Source organism: Schistocerca cancellata, chromosome 7 (genome assembly GCF_023864275.1).
Source record: "Schistocerca cancellata isolate TAMUIC-IGC-003103 chromosome 7, iqSchCanc2.1, whole genome shotgun sequence".
NCBI classification, from domain to species: domain Eukaryota; kingdom Metazoa; phylum Arthropoda; class Insecta; order Orthoptera; family Acrididae; genus Schistocerca; species Schistocerca cancellata.
This window is the reverse complement of record NC_064632.1, coordinates 85,764,341-85,789,248: the sequence shown is the minus strand read 5'-3', so window position 1 is coordinate 85,789,248 and position 24,908 is coordinate 85,764,341. Positions and strand designations below refer to the sequence as shown.

The following is a 24,908-nucleotide window of genomic DNA, read 5'->3' as shown; positions in this document are numbered from 1 at the left end:
TTAAGAATTGATTCGGTGAATTGTGGATAATTAACTATCGCCAAGAACTGCACATCCTTCCGAGACGCATGTGCGTAGCAAATGCCGAGCCACTAATTGCAGAAAAGCTGAGCGTCATAGAAACCTCCCATGCCGAGTCTGTGGGTGAAATTAGCACTACCACTAAGAGACAAGATCTTCTAGCTTCACTATCACCAGATCTCACTAAGCAACAACAGAAGAAGCTATTTGCCATTCTTCAAGAGTTCTCTGAAAGGTTCAATCCACAGGTGAAGAACAAATTAGACAAGTCGATGGTGAAGCACCGGATTAGCACTGGAGACCATCAACCAATAGGTCAGAGAGCATACTGTGTGTCAGCAACGGAATGTCGAATAATTAGCGACGAGGTAGAGAAATAATGAAGAATGACATCATTCAGGCTTCACAGAGCCCATGGGCGTCACCAGTGGTTCTCGTCAGGAAGAAGGACGGCAGTTGGCACTTTTGTGTTGATTACAGGAAGCTTAATAATATAACTAAAAAGGACATTTACCCTCTTCCAAGAATTGACGATACACTAGATTGTCTGAAGGGGGCTAAGTTTGTCTCAACCATGGACATGCACTCGGGATACTGGCAGATCGAAGTAGATGAGGCTGATTGTGAGAAAACTGCATTCATCACCCCTGAGGGCCTTGTATGAGTTTAAAAGTAATGCTGTTTGGTTTGTGCAATGCACCAGCAACTTTTGAACGAATGATAGATAATCTTCTAAGGCACTTGAAGTGGACGATGTGTCTTTGTTATTTAGATGATATTATAGTGTTCTCAGAGACATTTGATGAACACATAAAAAGACTGAGGGCTAATCTTAAGTGTCTCCACCAAGCTGGACTGCAACTTAATCCAAGAAAGTGTCTCTGTGGAGCTAAAGAAATCAAAATACTTGGGCACCTCATGTCAAATGGAGGTGTGCAGCCAGACCCAGAAAAGGTGAGAGCTGTAACGGAATTTCCTATTCCTAAAAGTATCAGAGATGTGAGAAGCTTCCTCAGATTATGTTCTTATTACCATCGTTTTAAGACTTTTGTATCAATGCCAGGCCACTCCAAGAGTTGTTAAAATACAATGCTAAATTTATCCGGGGTGGTGCTCAACAAGATTCTTTCGATGTGCTGCGAAAAGCTCTGGCAACTGACCCTGTACTTGGTCTGTATGATGAGAGAGCACCTACAGCACTACACACAGATGCCAGTGGGTATGGGATCGGTGCTGTTCTGGTGCAGATTTTGGCTGGGAAAAAGAAGGTTATAGCCTATGCTTCTAGGACGCTTACAAAAGCCGAGAGAATCTACTCAATTACAGAAAGAGAATGTCTTGCTGTGGCTGGGGCATGTGCAAATTTTGACAGTATCTCTACAGAAGGCCATTCACAGTTGTTACAGACCATCATTCACTTTGTTGGTTGACAGGCCATAAGGATCTAACAGGACGACTCGCCAGGTGGGCACTTCGTCTTCAAGAGTATGACATTAACATAGTGCACAAAAGTGGAAGAAAACACCAAGATGCCAATTGTATCTCAAGAAACGCTGTGCAAGACCATCAAGACTTTGATGAAGATAGTGACTGTCTCACTGCACTCCAGGATCTCTCTGCTAAGCAGGAGGAGGACACCAAGATATCTCAAAATATGCTCGCCTTAAATTGGTCAGAGGATGTGAAAGGACAATTTAAGGTAGTTAATGGATTATTTTGCAAGAAAGACTTCGATCTGTTTGGAAAGAGGTAGCTACCAGTGATTCCTAAACACATGCGCATAGATGTTCTACAGAAATTCCATGACACACCTGAGGCCAGACATTTAGGATTTATTGAGACATACGATAGGATCCACAAGAGATTTTTCTGGCTAGGTTTATTTAGGAGCGTCCGTCACCATGTGTCGCTCTGTCGAGAGTGCCAGAGGAGTAAGGCAGTTCCTCAGAAACCACCTGGCCGACTCATACCAATTCCACAGCCGAAATGCCTTTCCTGCATGTTGGGATTGACCTCCTTGGGCGATTTCCAGCGTCTGCTAGTAGCAATAGATGGATTATTGTTTGCACTGATTATCTGACACGCTATGCCACTAAAAAAAGCCTTGAAAACAGCCGAAGCATTCGAGGTAGCCAAATTCATCGTAGAAGACATAGTACTAAAATACAGTGCCCCAAGGTCGATAATTACAGATCGAGGGAAAGTTTTGCAATTGAATCTTGTGACAGAGATAAACCGTTGGTGCAACATTACTCATCACATGACGACTGCCTACCATCTGGAAACTAGCAGGCTTACTGAACACATTAATAAGACCTTGGCCAACATGCTATCAATGTTGAGCAGAGCAACTGGGATGAGATGCTACCTTTCGTGACGTTTGCCTACAACACCGCCAACAAGACACCACAGGATTTACGCCATTTTCCTGGTGCATGGGCGTGAGGCGATGATGACGATGGACACTGTTTCCGTTACATCCTGATGACGTGGACAATGACTACATTGGCCAGGTGTTAACCAGAGCTGAGGAATCTCGGCAATTAGCTCGACTCAGCATGCTGCAGGCTCAATAAAATGATCGCGGAAGGTATGATGTGAGCCACCGCCCTGTTGTCTACAGGCCTGGTGACCTCGTCTGGATCTTCACTCCTGTTTGGAAGGTTGGTCTCTCTGAGAATCTCCTCAGGAGCTACTTTGAACCTCATAAGGTTGTAAGACAGTTGTCTGATGTTACTTACGAAGTTGAAGATTTCGACCCCATTTTCTTGAGCCTGCAGCGTGCGGAGTCAGCTAACTGCCAAGCTTCCTCAGCTCTGGTTAACACCTGGCTGATGTAGTCATCGTCCACGTCATCAGGATGTAATGGAAACACAGTGTTCATTGTCGTTATCGCCTCACGCCCAAGCACTAGGAAGAATGGTGTAAATCCTGTGGTGTCTTGTTTGGCGATGTTGTAGGCAAACGTCACGAAAGGTAGCACCTCATCCCAGTTACTTTGCTCAACATCGACAAACATTGATAGCATTTTGGCCAAGGTCTTATTAAGGCGTTCAGTAAGCCTGTTAGGTTGTGGATGGTAGGCAGTCTTCATGTGATGAGTAATGTTGCACCGACGTTTTATCTCTGTCACAAGATTCGATTGAAAAACTTTCCCTCAATCCGTAATTATCAACCTTGGGGCACCATATGTTTAATACAAGGTCTTCTATGATGAATTTGGCTACCTCGAATGCTTCGTCTGTTTTCATGGCTTTTGTAATGGCATAGCATGTCAAATAATCAGTGCAGACAATAATCCATCTACTGCCACTAGCAGACATTGGAAATCGTGGGAGGAGGTCAATCCCAACGTGCTGGAAAGGCGTTTCGGCTGGTGGAATTGGTATGGGTCGACCAGGTGGTTTCTGAGGAACTGCCTTTCTCCTCTGGCACTCTCGACAGTACGACACTTGGTGATGGACACTCCTAAATAAACCTGGCCAGAAAAATCTCTCGTGCATCCTATCATATGTCTTAATAAATCCTAAATGTCAGGCCTCAGGTGTGTCATGGAATTTCTGTGGAACATGTACGCACATGTGTTTAGTAATCACTAGTAGCCACCTCTTTCCAAACAGCTCAAAGTTTTTCTTGCAAAGTAATCCGCTAACTACCGTGTCCTTTCACATCCTTTGACCGATTTAAGGCAAGCATAATTTGAGCTATCTTGGTGTCCTCCTTCTGCTTAGCAGAGAGATCCTGGAGTGCAGTGAGACAAAATCTTCATGAAAGATTAGAGATATGGTCCGTATCCTTTGAATGAAGCTCTATAATGATCCTGCAACCCGGGCATAAATTCGGAGCTCCAGCAACAGGCAACAAGCAGAAAGGCAACGAAGAACGTAGCGGCAAGGGAAGTTCTAAGAAGATCACTGCCAGGGCGAACATCAGTCATTGGGATTCAGAGTATGCAGGACCGATGACTCGTGCCCAGACTAGGAGGACGTAACACCGAGAAACTGTTCTCTTAAGGATGGAGCAATCCCGCAGAAGAAGCTGAGTAGCACAGTCACTGTAGGGTAGTGGTTATGATACTAGATTGTTGCATGGAGGGCCGTGAGTTCAAAACTCATTTGGACTGTATAATTTTAATGTCTGTATTCGGTTTGAGTACATTATAGAAGTATTCACAAATGGGAAGAATCATTGTACTGGAATGCTCTGTTGCTCTATATATACCGTATGTGTTCCAGCCAGAGGCAGTTCATTCTGTGCTCTTGTATGTGCAAGTGCTGAATATACCTTCATTAAGTGAAATTAGTATTCGTCATTCATCTACTTACACTTCCTGTACGTGACAATATCATGCTACAATGCAGCAGCTGCTAGTTTTGGCCCACTCTGGGTATTTTATTTCCCCGGTACCCTCCATATCTGGTGAGTGTTACCCTATCCGCCACCTAAGAAGGTGCCCACTGGGAGACTAGCAACTGCATACGGATATTTTAATATATTTATTGATGTAATTCAGAAAAATTAAATGATTAAAATAGATTAATATTAGCACAGTTTTATTTAAAATAATTTTATCAAATAAAATTAATTGGATAATGATAAAATGGGGCCTGCACACATAAAGTGTGTGAGGGCCCTATTTTATCTCTACTGACAAATTCATGCCTTCTGTCTGCCATGGATGGTGAAAGATAGACAGTACAAGATCGCTGAAACATCTGATAGGAGTTTCTACAAAACTTAAGAAAATGAATAGTCTTCATTTTTTCCTGCTATCTCCAAAGGCTCAATTGCTGTGGGCAATACTACATTTTAATCTTTGCTTTAAACTACTTAGGGGAATTAATGGATAAAAATAAACTGAGAAATATAAAACGTGTACCCAAATAGGTAAACCAGCATAAATCCCAATATGGAAGCTGCTCACCATGGTACATATTTGTGCAGTGTGTGGCTTACAGGCTTGCTGGGCCATCATTATTTTCACTTCAAAGGAGATGCTGGAATGTGAATGTCTGCTGTCAACATTGTGTACTGCACCCACATCTGCCTAGAGGATTCCAGCTGTCATCCTGACACACAGAAAGACAATTTCAAATAACTGAGAAATAGTAAGGACTTGTTCCAAGCAGAAATCGTCAAATTGAAGCTCCTGTTGATAGATCTCTTTGTCAGAAACCAACCTAATTACAGCTGTCCTGACTATAATTCAGCATAAGACACACTATACAGAGTGGTAACAAACTGACTCTTCTGACTGAGACCCTATAAATCTGCTGCCCAAACATGGTACATTAGGTGAGGTTGCACCAATAGAACTCCACTATTGATGAAATAACATAAGCATGCTATTAATGTTAAGTTGTCAGTAAGTTGACAATTTCATTAAATGAGAGGAAAGTATGTTTTTGAAATAGTGGCAACCTGCATAACAAGTGATTCATACGGGGAATTATGTACAAATTTAAATAAAAAAAGAAAACTTGATAATATTGGTGTCCGTTTCCTTGCAGGCAGCGAAGTACTGCCGTAATTGCTTTTTGTATGCCTCCCAATCCTCTGTCCTCTGCAGACTCATAATTAGTGGGAAAAAAAGGCGGGTGAGTTGGCAACTGTTGTGGTTTGGCCATCGGTCCTATCAACACACAATTGAACGTATTGTTGGGTTCCTGCTGCTGCAACTCCGAATGCTGTTGGCTCTCCAATTGCTGTTGAAGTAAGCTTAGTAACACCTCAAAGAACACACTTGTTGTCATTGTCTAATCAGTGAGAAATGTGTGCAAAAGTCCAAACATCGCTTACATAGTAACTCCATACACAAGTAAGGCTGAGCAGTTTTAATGAGAACAAGTGTCTGAAATGCCATACAAGTTCCAGAATAGTCACAATGAATGTACTTTCCTGCGGGGTTATGTGTTGTTAATTTGTTTGACAGTGAGCACTGATCAGTGGGATAGCGGCATGCACAAGCCACATGGCAGAGCTGTTTTCTGATCTTTGATCATGCCACACCAGGTTGCCTGCCCTGTGCTGCCTGGTACCAGCAAGTTGAATAGTCCTGCTATGGTGCCTCACACAACTTTATAGTGATGGCAAAAGAGGTGTCAATATGTGATGAGCTGAAACTACTAAATTAGCAAAGTATGAAGTTGAAATTTGTGTTACATATTAAGGTTGACGATCCCTTGTTGGTGTAAAGAATTTATGCATCAAAACCTGTAGATGAACAATCCATGTACATACACAATTAAGTTTGCACGGAATCCTCAGAGTGTGAGCCCTACTAATATTTGCCGGTGTTCCCCCCCCCCCCCCCCCCTCCCAACCTGTCACCCATTCATCCCCCCTCCACCTCCCCTTGCCCCTCTGCCTGCCCCACATACCTATCTTCGTATACTATGTATAATGCATTTAGCTCTCTGCACGTATTTACTCTTTCACAGTTTTCCTCTCGGTAATTTATGTCTTGCTTATTACCTTATCATCCCGGGAGATCCGGGAAAAAACCAGGAATTTTTTCATCCAGGAGAAAGCCGGGAAAAATCTGGGAATTTATTAGAATTCCAGGAATTTGTCATTGTTTTAGTTTTCAGTTAAATTTTTGTGATTTTGTCTGGTAAGAACCATTACTCTAACAAAGGATATTACTGTATCCCACTACTGAGGAATAATACTGCAGCATTAAAACATGAACGTGAGAAGAAAACGAAAATAAAACTTAAATTGCAAAGGAAATGTGCCATATAAAATAACACAGTGCTCGTACAAGCGTCAACGAAAATAAAACTTAAATTGCAAAGGAAATGTGCCATATAAAATAACACAGTGCTCGTACAAGCGTCTGCCAACAGCAGAATGTGTCAAAGGCTTTCAGAAGATTATGCAATGCTTCATAACAACAAATTGCCTTTGATGAGCATGATGTCACAACTGTTTACATTAGACTCATTTAGTCAGTTACGAGCAGGCTCATGCACATGCGCAGTTGTCGTGTATGAGTATTACCTTCTCCTGCTTCTGGCTACAGAAATGTGGCTGTTGGCTGTGTAAGCAGCAGTAGCAGCAACCAGCCACATGGTGCCCAGAAAAATTTTACTGGCACGCCCAAGCTGCCAGATTCACACGTGTGCAGCAGGCCCGGATCTAGTGGGAACTGAGGACAAACCGGGGTATCTGAACTGGGCGGCAATTTCGGGGGGAGGGGGCAAATTCATATTCTTGAGGAAAAAAAAAAACCTTGTTTCACAAAGCACCTAGCATCCAGCGCATGCCGGTCTATCAATTATTCATATGATTTTGAAATGCACCCCTGCTGGTTTTTGAACACATTCTAAGTTGATTTCTGAATGAATTATAAGTTGCTTTTTGAATGCCTGCATAGTGTATGTGACATCTTTGCCAGGGGAATCCTCGTGACATTTAGAAATAAACTTTCCTGCAGACAAAACAGGACGGGGCTATATGAGCCGAGCGGAATAAAGCCGAACCGGTGAATGCCAAGTGCTGCTTGTTTATGTGGTTGATTCGGTTTGCGAATGTTCAGTGTTGTTAGGGGAAAGCTCACCAGATATGGTGGGTACTGGGGAAAAAAATACCCAGGGTGGACCAAAACTAGCAAGCCTCTGCCCCTCTAACAAGGGAAGGGGGTTGGCGACAGGAATGGCATCCGGCTGTAAAAACATTCCCAAAATAAGAGGAATGATGGATGCTTCTCAAGATAAATGTTCCTGAGTAATAGCCTCCCATTTGGATCTCCAGGGGAGGCGTTTTGCATAGGATCCAAAGGTGTTCAAGATCAGAGTGGGAACTCTAAATGTGGGAACGATGACGGGAAAGGGAACATAGATAGTAGACAAGATGCAGAGGAGGAATATAAAGTCTTTGTGTGTGCAAGAGTCAAGGTGGAAGGGCAATAAGACAAAGATCTTAGCTGAAGGCTATAAGCTGCTTTATAGTAGTGCAAGCCCGGAATCAAGAAATGGAGTTGGAGTTATTCTGCACAGAGAGCTTCAAGAAGAGGTATGTGAAGTCAGCAGAGTAATTGATAGGATCATGTGTGTTAAGATTATGATTGGCGGAGTAATGGTAACAGTGCTGACAGCCTATGCACCCAAAGGCGGATGTTCGGAGGACGAGAAGGAAAAATTTTGGAGAGATTTGGATAGAGTAATGGTCGGAATACCAGAGAATGAAAGAGTGGTAGTCGGAGGGGATCTAAATGGTCATGGCGGAAGAAAAGGTGGGGAAGAAAGGTGGCATGGAAGATGGGGGTATGGCGAGAGAAATGAGGAAGGACAAAAGATAATGAAGTTTGCAGTGGCTTTTGGTCTAGTGATTACAAATACCTACTTCCAAAGAAAAAGAGAAAAACTAATAACATACAGGAGTGGCAAAAATAAAAGCCAAATTGATTACATATTATGTAGAAGGAAAAATAGTGGGGAGCTGCGAAATACTAAGGTCATATACGGTGAAGGAATACCAACACAACATAAGTTGATTGTAGCAGATTGTGAGTTGAAAGTGTGTAAAAGACAGAGGCACATAAATCAGTGTGAAAGGAAAATTAAGTGGTGGAGGTTAAAGGATAAAAATTTGGGAGAGGAGTTCAGTAAAAAAGTACTGGGAAAGGTAAAATTGGCAGAGAGTGTGCAGGAGTGGTGGAAAATAAATAGTGCTGTTATAAGGAAGACCGGGGAGTGTTTGGGTTAACATCTGGGAGAGGGGTGCTAAAAGATAAAGAAGCATGGTGGTGGAATGAAGAGGTGCAGAAGGTTGTGAAGGAAAAGAAAGACGCTAAGAGGAAGTGGGATATGTCCGGAAGTGCTGAGGATGGGCAAGCATACAAAAGTGCAAAGAAGGAGGCAAAACAAGCTGTGGCTAAAGCTAAAGCTGAATCAGTAAGGGAGGCATACGAACAACTACAGAAAAATCAGGATATGAGACAACTGATACGGATTGGCAAATCAAGGGATAAAGCTTCTAAGGATCTAACAGCAATAAAACAAATGAAAGTAGGAAATAAGGAATAATTCTGGGGTTGAATTATTTTGAGAAATTCTGATGAAGAAAATTTAAGAGTGAAAACTGAGGAAGGAGGGGAAAACGAAGGATTAACGATGGATATAAGTAGAGATGAAGTTGAACGGGCAGTTGAAAAGATGAAAAATGGAAAAGCAGTTGGCCGAGAGCAGATCCCCATTGAGGTATGGAAGTGTCTTGGTAAAAAGGGAATTGAGCTCCTTTGGGATTTAATGAAGAAGATTTAGTGACAGGAGGAGATGCCAGACGAGTGGAGAACTAGTGTACTGATCCCAATATTTAAGGGGAAAGGTGATGTGCAGGACTGCAGTAACTATAGAGGTATTAAACTGATGGCACAAACAATGAAAATTTGGGAAAGAGTTATAGAAGCAAGATTATGCAAGGAGACTGTGGTGTGTGAAGAACAGTTTGGGTTCATGCCTGGAAGAGGAACGACTGATGCAATACATGCTTTAAGGCGGATAGTGGAGAGACATGGGGAGCTACAAGCCGATCTACATATGGCTTTCATTGATTTGGAGAAAGCATATGACAGAGTCCCAAGGGACAAAATATGGAGAAGCATGAGAGAGCAGTGTGTGCCAGAGAAGTATGTGAGGTTAGTGAAGGAAATGTACAGAGGAGCAATGACACAGGTGAGAAGTAGTGTGGGAATGACAAAGGAGTTTCCAGTAAAAGTAGGGTTACATCAAGGGTCTGCACCTAGTACCTACCTCTTTGACCTGATTATGGATGTGCTGGTGAAAAATGTGAAGAAGGAAGCACCGTGGAATATGATGTTTGTGGATGATGTGGCTCTTTGTGAGCAGAGCATCGACAGACTTGAGGAAAAGCTGGAGGACTGGAGGAAGGCACTAGAAAAAAGAGGGATGAAAATTAGCAGGACAAAGTCAGAATATTTAGCACTGAAGGATGTGCAGATGAGTTCTTGCAAGATCCAGGATGATGAGCTGAAATTGGTCTGCAAATTTAAATACCTGGGGTCGTACATACAGAGGGATGGAGGACTGGAAAGCGAGACACAACACCGAATAAATTGCGGTTGGAACAACTGGAGGAAAATGAGTGGAGTGTTGTGTGACAAGAAGGTGAGCATTGGGTTGAAAGGGAAGGTGTACAAGTTGGTGGTAAGGCCTGCTATGATATATGGGGCAGTTACATGGCCAATCACAGTAGACCAGGAAAGGAAGATGGAAGTGGCGGAAATGAGGATGCTGAAGTGGATGTGTGGGGTAACAAGGAAGAACAGAATTAGAAATGAATTTTTTAGAGGAGCTGTGAAAGTGTGACTCATGCGGAAAAAGATACAAGAGAGCAGACTAAGGTGGTACGGACACTTACAGAGAAAAGGGGAAGAGTGTATCGGAAACAGAGTTGAAGATATAAAGACTGAAGGAGCGAGAAGGAGAGGAAGACCGAAGATGAGGTGGAAGGATAAGCTACCCGGGGACCTAAGGTAGAAAGTATGGAAGGAAGAGGCAATGGATAGAGAACTATGGAGGAGAAGGATCCAAAAGAGCAACGCCGACCCTACGTGATGTGGGACAAGGCGACGATAAAGAAGAAAGTCCAGTTTTTCTGAAGAGTTCTTGTTCTCATGGTTACAAATAATCCTATCCAGTATTAATTGCGAGGGGTTTAAAGAAAAAAAAAGGGTAGAAGGGGGTGGGGGGGGGGGGGCGCAGCAGACTGTCAAACCGGCCAACTGGGAGCAGGAGAGGCACAACAGGACATTTTAATTTTCACTGTTCTGAAATAGTTTGATGGCATCATTACAAAATATAAAAATATACAGGTTTGAGTTCTGGAGTTCCACAGAGCAAAATACAGTGACATGCAGTATAACAGTGTTGTTTGAAGATGCGTGGTGTTTTTTGTTTCCTTTTCGTTTACTGCTCTCACATCAAATGAAAACAAGATGGATTTCTGTGACTGGGAGCTATCAAGTGAAATAAAATACATTCACATAATTACAGAAGGGCAAACTATGTTACTAGTTTCACTAGTTTCAGATTTTATTTTATTTCCACCTTTCTGACAGTCAAGCATTAATCGCCTTGCAGAAAAATGAAGTTATTTTTGTCGGTTTGAAAAATAAATTTGGCTTTTATTAAACTTTCCTGCTGAGGCAGTCAATTTATTCCACACTATTGGCTAGTTTCAACTGTTCGCTGCATTTCAGGTGCACGTTTTCACCTTCTAGCCCGTATGGCATTATGCCATAATAGAGAACCAAAAATGAGATAGTACAGTACTGGTACTCCAAGAAAACTCTCTGCCTTGTGTTGACTGGGTGTTGTGTGCTGTCCTTAGGTTAGTTAGGTTTAAGTAGTTCTAAGTTCTAAGGGACTGATGACCATAGCTGTTAAGTCCCATAGTGCTCAGAGCCATTTGAACCATTTTTGAACCACACTGAAAAGCTTTATATCTGGTCGAGGCCTACATCATTGAGAATCTGGACATACGAATATGCACTGTAAGGCGAACTATGCATTTTAGTATGGTTCACGAAATTCCGATGCTGTTGGAGTATCCTCTGATGTCTTGTTTCTTTTATGACATAATGTAAGATCTTTTAATGTTTTACACATACGTACATATGGGCTTCCTACATCATCGTAGCTGCGAAAGCGCGGTGACGCCTCTTATCTGCCACTCTCTGACAACTGCTGAAATGAATCTATTTTTAACAGGTCATGGGAAAATATTGCGAATTGTTGTTCGGAAAGCTTTATTTTCCAAGTAAATTTCCTTCTACGCAGGATGAACTATGTGCGACAATGTATGATGGATTTCTTAAATGACCGAGTGTTTGGTCTCTTTTAAAAATCAACTCTTTGTTGATGTGCCATTTAGAAGAATTTTGAGCCCAGAAGATCAGGGATTTATGTCTGTATTAAAAATTTTGCTTGCGTATTTTTGTGATGTATCTTAAGGTGTAACATGTGCTAAACAGATCAACATTATAAGTGAAAGCTTAGCTTCTCTTGTAGCTTATTAATCTTTGAGACAAATATTATATGCGAAAGCTTTGCTTCTCTTGTGTCAACACTATGTATATTAATTCCTGTTGGTGGAATTCGAATTTATACTTTCGTAATACGAAAATATACAGCGTACATGTTGCTGCACATCAAAGATCTTTACAAAACATGATTTTTTCCCCCCCTGAGTATCGTTTTCTAAAGTACTGGGAAATTCTACGCTGCTGTATAAAACAATATTCTATCAAAGGATAAGTTTTACAGTCCCAAGGGAAAGTATACTGTCACTTAACATGGCAAAAGCATATTTTCACCCGGGAGAAAATGTATTTTTAACCAGGAGATCCAGGAAAAATCTGGGAATTTTTTTTCCTTGTCTGTATAAATGCCCTGTCCACCTATAAGGTCTCAGGTGTTCATATCTCATCCAGTGCAGGCATCAACAATTAGTCTTTCCATCTCACCCTGTGCAGTAAGTATCCCCTGACATGGGGTTGTGGATGACTATTCCATAACTCTCACCATTTCCTACGTGTCACCAGTCCTTTTCCTTCATCCCTGCTCCTTTCCCTTAAGTTCTTGCACCCAAAGAAGGGGTCACTGGTTACAAAAGCTCACACTTCTCTTGCATGTTTTATGTGTGTTTCCTCTTGCTGCCACTTGGTGAGGATTTTTAATCTGACCATTTAATATTTTAAACAGTGATTATTTTTGTTGATATAAAGTGTTGTTTAATGGTTATACTCTCTGTAAGGACATGTTGTCATTAGATTCAGGCCGTAGAAAAAAATGTGTAATTCAATTGCCAATTTTTCCCAGTAGCGGCTTCTCATCACTACTAACACCAGTATAAGAAGACATATCTTCAGTATCCATTAAATAAGCATGAAAAGGTTATAGAAGCTCCTAGTCCCAAAAAAAATTTAAAAAAATAAAATAAAAAATAAAAATAAAAAATCAGCAAAAGGCTGGTCCTGTTGTGTGCACCATTAATGTAATGCTGGACACTTAATATCAATTAGTGCACAGAATAATCTACTTTCAACTACTGAATAGTAGTGAAACCTTTTGTTTGCAGATTATGGTTTGCATCAGTATGAACATTGCAGAAGATAGTAAATTAGATACTGTTCGATAGGAATATTGCAAATGACATAATTTTCATCATAGAGTTCTCATTACTTACCAACCAGTTCTTTAAACAATTTATGTGCTATGTTTCTGCACCTATATCTGTATTATATGAATCATTACAGTGCACATTTCAGAGGATATATTTTATTTTGTTGTCTTTTAAGAGTTCTTCTCATCCCATCTTCTCATCTTCAGAAAAGAGATGTCGAAGGCTGAAGAATATTTATAGATTCAGTCCTGGAAATGAATTCTAGGAGGTTTTCATTTAGATTGTCTTGAAATATTTTGTATCTTTCTTTGTATGTATATCAGTTGAGATGTTCATAAAATGTATTACCTTTTCCCTTGAGGCAGCAAAGCCTACGACCATACACACTGTTGTTTTTGTACACTTGATATACCCTACTATTCTCTCTTAGTGTGAACCCCAAACACTTAAATTTGAATGCAGCCTGCACAAGACTGTTGTAAGCAATCAATTTTATGGACAAACCAGTTTTCCACTCTGCTATGAGTGAAATAAAGGTCCATTTACTTTTTCAACAAACAATGTGCAATTTTTTTACTTGATATTACTGTGCAAATTTAATCCCAGATATTTGTTGTAGGTAATTGATGCCAGTAGTGGTTTATTTATATTGTAGCTGATGAAATGCAACAATTTTTTTTTGTGAAGTGCTTTGTAGCCATACATTTCTCTACATTAAGGGCTAATCACCATTATTGTTATCAGGTTGATATGTTGCCCGGGTCTTGGTATTAACATAATTTCTATTGTCTAATGGTTTGTTGTATGTTATCACCCTAAGAAATTCTAAACTGCTAATAATGAAATTTGGTAATGGAATGTTCTGGTGGAATATAAGCAATTTAGTAATAGCAACTCACCGAATAGAAACTAAGAGAGAATAGTAGGGTATATCAAGTGTACAAAAACAACAGTGTGTATGGTCATAGGCTTTGCTGCCTCAAGAGAGAAGGTAATACATTTTATGAACATCTCAACTGATATACATACAAAGAAAGACACAAAATATTTCAAGACAATCTAAATGAAAACCTCCTAGAATTCATTTCCAGGACTGAGTCTTTGACACACAAACAAGACTGAAAACTTTACTAATTTTTGGACCATGCTTTTTTCTCTCTATGTCAAACACACACAAAACACACACACACACACACACACACACACACACACACACACACACACACACACACACACATGCCACCAGTAATTTCTTTGCTCGGTATTGTCTGCAACCATACTTCGAAAACCATTGAGGAGTCCATAGTACTCCACTTGATCAGATCATTCCTGCATTCATTTTATATCTTCATTATGGTGTTTAATTTTACTTCTATGTTCCCATTGAAGCAAGAAACATCGATTTTGGGAAGGTAGGAGACGAGGTACTGGCGGAAGTGAAGCTGTGCATGGGTAGCGTAGTTGGCACCTGCCCATGAAAGGCAAAGGTCCTGAGTGCGAGTCTTGGTCTGGCACACAGTTTTAATCTGCCAGGAAGTTTCAACTTTGCTTTTCGTTTGCCTTATTTTGTTTTTAGGTTTGTGTATGTCAGTTCTCCTTGTGACTGAATCAATTCAATGATTTGACATTGCAGTTAAATCAGCATCTTGAATTTACTTGTCCAACTACCTCAATGACTTGTCCAACTACCTCATTTTTTAATTTGATACAATTTTCTACGCTTGTTTTCTTATCTTCACAGTTGTTATTTTCATTATCAACATCATCAGTCTCTTTCACAGCCACATTGCCCGTAGCTGCAATGGATTAAATTTGTATCCTCCATAACATCACTTCTTCACCTATAACGAATTATTTACTGTAGTAGCTGTCCCATCACTTATTATTGCCTTGTATAGTTGAAAAGTACCCACCTAATTTTAATTTTGCCCAGTTATTTACAGACAGTCATTTAAAGCACTGTCCTGTCCCTGTACTTTCTCTGTGACATTGAAGGACACTTTTTCACTTTTTCGAATAAGTATATCAAGATTTACTGTTCTAAAAATTATTTTCCAACTATGTCATGCATGCAATCCACATATCTAACAAAATGATTAAAAAGTTATAATGTGAACCTGTAGTGAAGTAGGCCTATGGGAAACCACAATGACAACCTTATATGTCAAAAGAACAGAACTGTTTTTGCCATTTAAAATTGATAGTGTCTCCTTGATCTGAATATTCACTCTGGCTACTATTATTTCAGTTAAGTAACACCATTGTATTTTCCAAATAAAGGTATATGATGAAGTAATAAAGTTGCACACTGCATTTAATAATATTGTGTACTAGTTCAAAAGTATACATTGATCTTCATACATTAGATCGTGTTGCTTTCTACCTCACTACAGGTTGTTATCTTTTAGATTTACAAAAAATCTTGTGGGACTGTTGCGTTGTCAATATCTTATGACTTAATTCTGATGTTTAACATTGAATACCACAAGGCACAAAATTCATGGAATCCTCAAACACTCAAAGCATTCCATCTGGATGGATGGAAATGGGCCATGCGACATAGACTGAGGCGAGTGGTTTTGATGAGTGGATTGGGTGAGGAGCAAAAGGAGGTATGGAGTGGGATGGAGACTGGAAATGGGAGGGAGATTTGGAGATAGGGAGTGAGATGGAGACTTGCAGTGGGAGGGGGGTTTGGGGAAGCCTGCTGACACCTGGGAGGCAGGCAGCAGTTTTGCAGTATAGGATTGTAGGAGGGAGAGGCAGCACAGAATAGGAATGCGAGACTCTGGCACTGCCATCAGTGAGTTTGTGGAGGGCACAATGACACTGCTATGGGGGAAGGGCCTTGGGTGGGGGTGAGTGTACAGAGGAAGGGGAGACACTGGACAAGAAGGTGTCAATACAGAATGAGTGAAGTTGAGGTCAGGGGCAAGGTGGAGGTGTATGTGGTATATGGGATTAGTGGAGGTTGATTAAGTGAAGCAGATGTTACTCTCATAAACCATCAATGCAGTCCTTAATATGGAATTTTAGCTCCAATACCTATTGGACTAAAACAGGAAAATAAAACATTTTAACTGAAGATGGTACATTGCTAACAACAATGTTCCTAACCAAAATTGTGTAACATCTGTTTAATGCATCCCTGTACATTTTAGTCTTCAGAATTTTGCATCTTTGACTTTGTAACAGATAACTGAAGTAATTGCTGTGACACCTGCATTTATTTTCTTATTTTTATAATGATTGAAGCATTGTTTATTATTAATAAATATTGTTAATAAAAAATATGTATTTGAATATTGTCTGTAGTCAGAAAATATTTTCTTCTGTATAGGTTCGAATGTTTGGAACAATTGTGTCATCATGGCTTGGCCGTTGTTCTACAGTGGACAAAAGTATGGAAACAGCGGTTGTATCAGCAACAATGGCAGTGTATAGTGCAATTGAATCAGAAATGAGGCCTACTCCTGATCGTACCCATTACACATTTAACCTTAGAGATTTAGCACGTGTTTTCCAGGGCCTTCTAATGCATGTACCAGGAGAAATTAAAGTAAGTTGACTGAGAATGCGTAATACTTTCTTAAGTCCTACATCAAATTATCTCAAAACTCTTAGGTAGTATTGTGTTGCAGCCTTTGAGCTGCTAAACTCGTCAATAAATAAATTAAAGGCTCTAATAGAGTATTTGCAAACTGCCACCAGACAGTTAATTATAAATTCAGGTAATTTCTTTGCATTTATGCATACATTCTACTTAATATAACCATTTTCTAATTTTGTGAAGTTCCATATGTGTGCCCAGAACCACTATTTATTTTTTGTTAATTGTGGTTATTTAATTCATGAAACCTGATAATTACATCAATGTCTTCATGCCTCAGCATCTATATTGAACTTTCTAACAGTGGAAAGTACAGGATGGAATAACAGCAATATGGAAACGATATATTACTACTCACTACACAGAGGATACATTGAGTCACGAAGAGGCACAATGAAAAAGAATGTTGGAAATGTTGAGCTTTTGGACTGTGTCCTTCATCAGAAGTAGGAAATACACATACATTTACAAAGCACAGTTCACACATACACAGCCAATCTCTGGATGCTAAGGCCCAATTGTAGCTGTGCCTGAGATAAGCTGGGGGAGGTAGTGGGGGTACAGAAGAGACATAAGGTGAACAATGGTAGGGATAACAGGGTGGGAATGAGTGAAGATGTAAGTGGTGCATGTGGGAGCAGGTGCAGGAATATGGTGGGGCAGGAGAAGGACAGTATCTACATGCGTTGGCAGGGTAGAAGGTGTGTGTAGTACTGTAATGGGAGCAGGGAAGACGATAGATAGATAGAGGACAGGGACTAACAGAGATTGATGCCAGGAATGAAGGAAATGTTGCAGGGAGAGATGTGCAGTTCAGAAATTCTGATGTTGGTGAGGAGAACACAAATGGTACAGGCCATGAGGTAGCCATTAAAGTGAAGCACATCTCGTTAGACAGCATACTTGGCAACTGGCTGGTCAAACTGCCTCACAGATAGTGTGTTTGCTGCTGTTGGTAGTAGTTTATCTTGTAACAAAAGTTGCAGGTAGCGTGGGTAGTTGTTCTGCTTGACAAACAGAATAAATTAATAATTGGTTCCTTTTACCAATTCCCTGCAAAGATGATACAGTTGCTGAACATTTCAAAGAAATCTTGAGTCTCATTTCAAATAGGTACCGGTAACCCACTCATATGGTTATAAGTGGTGATGAATTTAATCTACCCTCAAAATGCTAGTGAAAATGCATGTTTAAAGTAGGTGGTAGGCCCAAAGAATCGTCTGAAATTGTACTAAGTGTTTTCTTAAAAAATTATTAGTTCAGGAACCCATTCAATGCATAAATGATTGTGAAAACATACTTGATCATTCAGCAGCAAATAATCCTGAGCAAATAGGAAGCATCGAGATGGATACAGGGCTTAGTGATCACCAGGTCATTATAGCAAGACTTAATACTGTACTTCCATATCCACCAAAAATAAAAGGAAAATATTTCTATTTAAAAGGAAAAGCACATAAGAATTTGCTTGATGTCTTCCTAAGAGACAGTCTCCACTTCCTCCAAACAAACTGTGTAAGCATACAGTCACAAAACTTGCAGACTTCAATCTTTCATCATTATTCTCTAGAATTACATCCAGTCATGGAGGGTCATGTATATTTGTTGAAACTGGTACTGATTATTGTAACATAAAACCCATTGAACTGTTAGCTGAAGAGAAAGCTTTTGAAGTATCTGCAGTTGAACTCTCTGCATTAAAATTAATAATCATCTGTGTATATAGGAGCCCTGATGTGAACTTAAATGATTTCTGTCATCTACTCTGCAGCTTTAAATACTATAAAAAACTTCAACAAAACAGTGATCATATGTGGAGATATCAATATTGATTTTCAAGAAATCTCAAAAGACCAGCAGGCGTAATGGCCCTACTGGAAACATATAACATAAAAGCCACCATAGATTCTCCTACAAGAGTTACACGAACAACTAGCTCAACAATTGATCAGATATTAATAAACACAAATGTTAATCACACTTTTTGTGCCGGGAATCTTAATACTGGCTTCAGTGATCACTATGCACAATTTATTGCTTTACATACCCCAAGTGTAACAAATGAGAAAGAGGAACTTGTAAAAGAAACAAGAAAATTCACCAACAAACAAATAAACATTTTTATACAGAGGCTAAGTGAAGAAACCTGGTACGAAGTGTATACTTGTGGAAATACCAACAAAAAATTCGAAAAATTTATGGAAATCTTCATGTCATACTATGAAGCTGCATTTCCATTAAAAAAAATGTCAACCTAACTTCAAAAAGAACAAATGGATTACAACAGGTATTAGAATCTCTTGTACACAGAAAAGAAGATTACACAGTATAGCAAAGACACAGAACATGCCTCATGAATTTCATTTGTACCTGAAGAATTACAAGAGGATCCTCAAAAATGTTGTCAGGAAAGATAAAACACTGGCAAATGACAAATACATTGAAAATTCAAAAAACAAATCTAAAGCTATATGGGAAGTTATAAAAAATCAAACAAGTGAAACTAAACAGTATAAAAATATAAACCTATGATATGAAGGACAAATGATTTCTTGCCCCAAAAAAATTGCAGGGACCTTCAACAAATATTTTGCAAGCATGGTGAACAGTTGGTGAGTGGACTGGAAGAACACAACAGAATATTTATTTATTCTTTGCCCATGGACTCCAGCTGAAAATCCAGCTGAGCGTATTGGGTGTGTCGTACAATAGTCTGTTAACATCAAACTTGATTTCATTATATATAAATGAAACAAATAATTAACCAGAAATAGTCTATAAGCATACAAAGGTATTACATGTTTCACTTTATATATGCACACAAATCCAAACTACATACAGAAATGATAATTTTTAAAGGTACATTTCAGTAATGATATATTTAAACACATTCTTAGTATTCATCCAAACTGTATATACATTTCTCTGTGAGATATAGTTTGAAATGATGGTTAAAACATTTTAGATCTGTTTCTTTTTTAATGATTTTGGGGAGTTTATTAAAAAACCTTTTGCCTGCTTCTTCAGGGGCAGTCATAGACAGCTTTAGATTTCTGTTTATCATGTAATAATTTTCATTTCCTCTTGTACCGTGTTTGTGTACATCTTTATTTAGGAGGTGTTTATCGCTTGACCTTACCGCCATTATGCTTTGGTATATGTACAGTGAATATACTGTCATAATATTATAGTGTACAAAAGCTTCCCTACAGGTCTGTCTTGGTGGTATTTTTGCAATGCATCTCAGTGCCCTTTTCTGAATTGTGAATATTCTTTTTAAGTAGCTCACCTCCATCATCCAATAATGTGAGGAACGTGTCTACATCGTTCCTTTCACCCACAAATACTGAAGAAATTTTATCAGTTATTTCCTTGAAAACAGGGTACTCATGTGGAATTATTAAAAAATGGTGTCTTATGCTAGCTGAACTCTTGACACATTTGTGCAACAGCTCACTGGCATCAGGAACCTTCCCTTCGTGCTTAAAAACAGCAAAACAGAAACCACTGCTCAAAAAAGGAAATCCAGAATGTGTTTCAAATTATAGACCAATAGTCCTATTGCCTGTATTTTTAAAAAAATTTAGAATTTTTTTTATAAGACATTGTCTGATTTCATAAATAAAAATAAAATTCTCTCTCCCTCACAAATGGTTTCAGGAAAGGCTGTTCAACTGAAAGTGCAATATTTGAATTTCTTAATGAAATCTATACTAAACTGGATGCAAGTGAGTTTGTGACAGGCATATGTCTTGATTTATCCAAAGCTTTTGACGTCATTGACCATAATGCCCTGCTGCAGAAGCTTGACCTTTTAGGAATTAGAGGTACATCCAATGAGTGGCTCAGGACATACTTATGTGGTCACAAACAGGTGGTTGAAGTGCAATATACTGACCATAACAAAATCGGCTACTACTATTCAGGATGTGAAAATGTGAAATATGGCGTCCCACAAGGATCAGTATTAGGACCCATTCTGTTTCTCCTCTATGTCAATGATCTTATGTACAACAAGTATTGCCAAACTACCCTCCAATTTGCAGACGATACTAGCTTCCTTATTAGTGGTAAAATAGAAGACAAACTAGAGGACTCCACTACCCAAACAATGAACAGGGTAGAACTGTGGTTCAACTATAGGGTCATTCCACACCAAGTGGTCTAAAACTGAAAAAAGTTCCCACCATCATGGTCTCCAATTTTCGTCAAATTTTAACTGTAGCTTTAGTCAAGTGTTGAAGTAAGTTTTCCAAGATTTCAGGCCTCTAGCTGCAATAGCTGCTGATCTAGACCCCCTTGTCTGAAGTGTACTTAGTCCGTGTGCATGCAACATAAAAAAAATGTCATATTTGGAGTCTAATAAAATCGAAACTAATTCATAAGAATGGTTAGTAAGATGCGACCCTGTACAGTTTTTTTTGCTGATTCCAACGAAATTATGTATAACATTACTCATGCAAACCCCGGTCAAATAACTCGACTCAAAGTATACTTCAAAATTTGTCGTGACACAACGCGACAAATTTTGACCAATATTAAGACTGCAATGATTTCCTTGCAGTTGAAGATATGGACTTGAACTTTTGGCCAAGCTTCATGCTTGTGCTAGACATAATGCAGCCGGATTTGCAATGATCCAGGCCATATGGTCGCCCTGCAGTATCTCTTCAAATTAGGCAGTGTCAGCACAAACGGTAAAATTTACCAAAGTTTCAAGCCAATTACTAAAAAATAGTTGGCCTGAATCTGCTTGTGAATAGTATCACCTAAAAGAGAAACTCTTGCTCTACAAGACTGACATTTGTTTTTTTTGCAACGCGACCATTAAGTACTCATTAACTCACATCAAAGTTGTTATATTTTGTATGCGCGATGCACTAATTTTTCTTCATTTCTAGGAATTTGAATCTTAATAGTCGCTTAGAATTACTGATATAATTGGATATTTCATTCGTGTTTTATTCAGTGATTGGCCAGTGAGAGATGTCAGAAGTTAATGAAGAAGAAGAATCGTTGGCCCCCTGTTCAATTGGAAAAGATGCTGCTGCATCAAAGTGCCATGTTATCTTCTATGCTAAGAAGACTGGATTCAAAGCGTTTAGTGATTTCACAGAATGTGACCAGAAATTGCTTGTTTCGCGTTCAGAAGCCAAACTTGACGAAAATTCCATCATTTGCTTCCACCATGAAGCCCTCTTCCTACATGAATATCAAGCGATGCAAAAGAAATGTTGCAATCCATTCAAGAAGAGGAATCACAATGTAAAAGCTGGACTTAGACTGCTTGATAATGAAACAGCTGCCAAACTTTGCCTGTTAAAGAAAAAAGAAGTGATTGATATAAAACCTGGTCAGAAGCTTTGCCCTCGCTGCATGTCGGCACTGAACCAAAAGCTAGAAGATTCATCATCACTATCAACCCAATCTGAACAAGATTTCACAACGGATGAAACTGAACCAGCCATCAACAAAAGTTTATCATTTATTGGTGCTTCACCATTGAAAAGAAGACAACTAAGTAAAAGAGATAAGCAAAGCTATGCAAAAAGAAAGATCTTGGATGCACAAAGTTTAATTGGGAATCAAATTGCTGCTGCTGTAGGAATCAATTACGATGAACAGCCAAGTTCAAGTAAAAGTCGCCCATGCAATAATTGTGCAGATCTTGATAATCTTATAGAAGAGTTGAAAGAAAAATGTAAAGTGTCAAATCGTAGGACAAAAGTTCAAATATTGACCTTGGTTCCAAGAAGCTGGACAATTAAAGATACGACAACAGCATTTAATGTATCAGAAAGAATGGTAAAGCAAGCGAGAAAACTGAAGAATGAGCAAGGTGTTCTAGCTTTTCCAGCAAATCGGCAAGGAAGGAAGCTTTCAGATGAAGTTGTCCAGAAAGTACATGACTTTTTTCAAGATGACGAATTCAGCAGACTTTGTCCAGGGAAGAAAGACTGTGTGCCTGTGAGAATTTCAGGAACAAAGGTGTACAAGCAAAAGCGGTTGTTGCTTTGCAATTTGAAGGAAATGTACGTGTCTTATCAGAAGCAAAATGGACCAGAAATTGGCTTCTCAAAGTTTTGCGAGCTTAGACCAAAATGGTGTGTTACAGTTGGCTCTGCTGGAATGCACTCAGTTTGTGTCTGTACAATACACCAAAATGTCAAGCTTATGCTCACTGGTGCATCAATCAATGAAGACTACAAGGAAATTCTTAGCAAAGCTGTTTGCAGCTTGGAAAACAAGGATTGTATGCTTCATCGTTGTGAAAACTGCCCTGGTCCAGAAGGTGTAGAAGCAGTTATTGCAACATATTTTGAAGATAATGACCCTGAAGAACTGATTGAGTACAAACAATGGATTCATACCGACAGGGATACTTTAGAAACAAAGCAGCTTTCAACAGAAGAGTATGTTGAAGATATTGCAGCAAAAATTTGGAACCTGTCTTGTCATCACTACATTGCCAAGCATCAAAGCCAGCACCTGAAAGCTCTCAAAACTGATTTGAAAGAAGGCGAATTCATAATACTAATGGATTTTGCTGAAAACTATTCATTTATTGTTCAAGATGCAGTGCAAGGCTTTCACTGGGAAAACAGTCAAGCAACAGTTCATCCATTTGTAGTCTACTACTGTGAAAACGAAGAGGTGCAATGTGTGAATCTTTGTGTTATTAGTGACTGCCTTCGACACGATACGATTACTGTCCATGTTTACATTGGAAAAGTAATCAATTACCTGAAGATGCAATTTTCCAAAATAAGCCACATCCACTACTTCAGTGATGGTTCAGCTGCACAATATAAGAATTTCAAGAATTTTCTCAACTTATGCTATCACAAAGAAGATTTTGAAATAACAGCAGAATGGAATTTCTTTGGAACAAGCCATGGAAAGTCGCCTTGTGATGGCATTGGAGGCACAACAAAACGGTTGGCAGCAAGAGCAAGTTTGCAACGTCCATATGAAAACCAGATTCTAACACCCAAAGATCTTTTCAACTTCTGCAATGATAATATCAATGGAATCAAATTCTTTTTCATCAGCAAAGAGGAAGTTGAAGAAGAAAAAGCTTCTCAAGAAGAAAGATTCCTGCAAGGGCACACTCTAGCTGGCACAAGAGAAAACCACCATTTTTTGCCCATTGATATGACGACAATTAAGGTCAGTAGAGTTTCTAATGATGCGACATCTTTTTTGGCCAAAATTAGTGCTGCTGAAGTAGTAGTTCAAGTCATGGATCTTCAGCCTGGGCAGTATGTTGCTTGCATTTATGAAAAGAAATGGTGGATTGGAAACATCGTTGAAATCTCAGTCGAACAGAAAGATGCTTTCATAAGCTTTATGCATCCTCATGGTCCTGCAAGTTCATTTTATTGGCCCTTAAGACGTGATACTTGCTGGATTCCAGAACAACTTATCATTGGTGTTATTCCAGCTCCATCAGTGACATCATCTGGTCGGCAATACAGTTTTCCTGAAAGCATTCTCTTGCAAATCAACGATGCTTCCAGAATGATGAAGTAACTGAGGAAGACAGGCTTGGGAACCTGCATAAAGAAACCCACAATCAGGCTTGGGATCCTGTGGTAAAGACACCCTGTAATCAGGCTTGGGAACCTGCAGTAAAGATACCCACCCGTGGCTGTTACTGCATGGCTATCGGGCGTGGCCCCTATGGCGATGGGGATGCTGGTTTTATTGTGATAACCAGTAATGGCTCAGCCATCATGGACCAACGCAGGGCACTGCGCACACAAAATATAAGATACTTTGACCTGAGTAAATAAGCACTTAATGGAAGCGTTGCAAAAGAAAAATATATCCATCTTGTAGAGCAAGAGTTTCTCTTTCAGATGATACTATTCACAATTAAATCCAGGCTGACTATTTTGTAGTAATGGGCTTTGAACTTTGGTAAATAAAGCCATTTGCGCTGACACTGCCAAATTTGAAGAGATTTTGCAAGGCGACTATAAAGCCTGGGTAGTTGGAAATCCAGCTGTATTATGTCCAGCACAAAGATAAGACTTGGTAAAAAGTTCAAGTCCATATCTTTATCTGCAAGGAAATTATTGCAGTCTGAATATTGGTCAAAATTTGTCGCATTAAGTCACGACAG

The 24,908-nt window shown here is 39.5% G+C and overlaps 1 protein-coding gene across 1 annotated transcript in view; it reads left to right on the top strand.

Moving 5' to 3' along the window:
* The window catches only part of LOC126092652 (dynein axonemal heavy chain 1-like), an 894,951-nt gene that overhangs the window by 439,085 nt on the left and 430,958 nt on the right, over positions 1–24,908 (top strand). Inside the window, exon 31 of the mRNA XM_049908374.1 lies at positions 16,511–16,729. Within this exon, the coding sequence (XP_049764331.1) occupies positions 16,511–16,729 (219 nt within the window). The remainder of the gene's footprint in view (positions 1–16,510; positions 16,730–24,908) is intronic.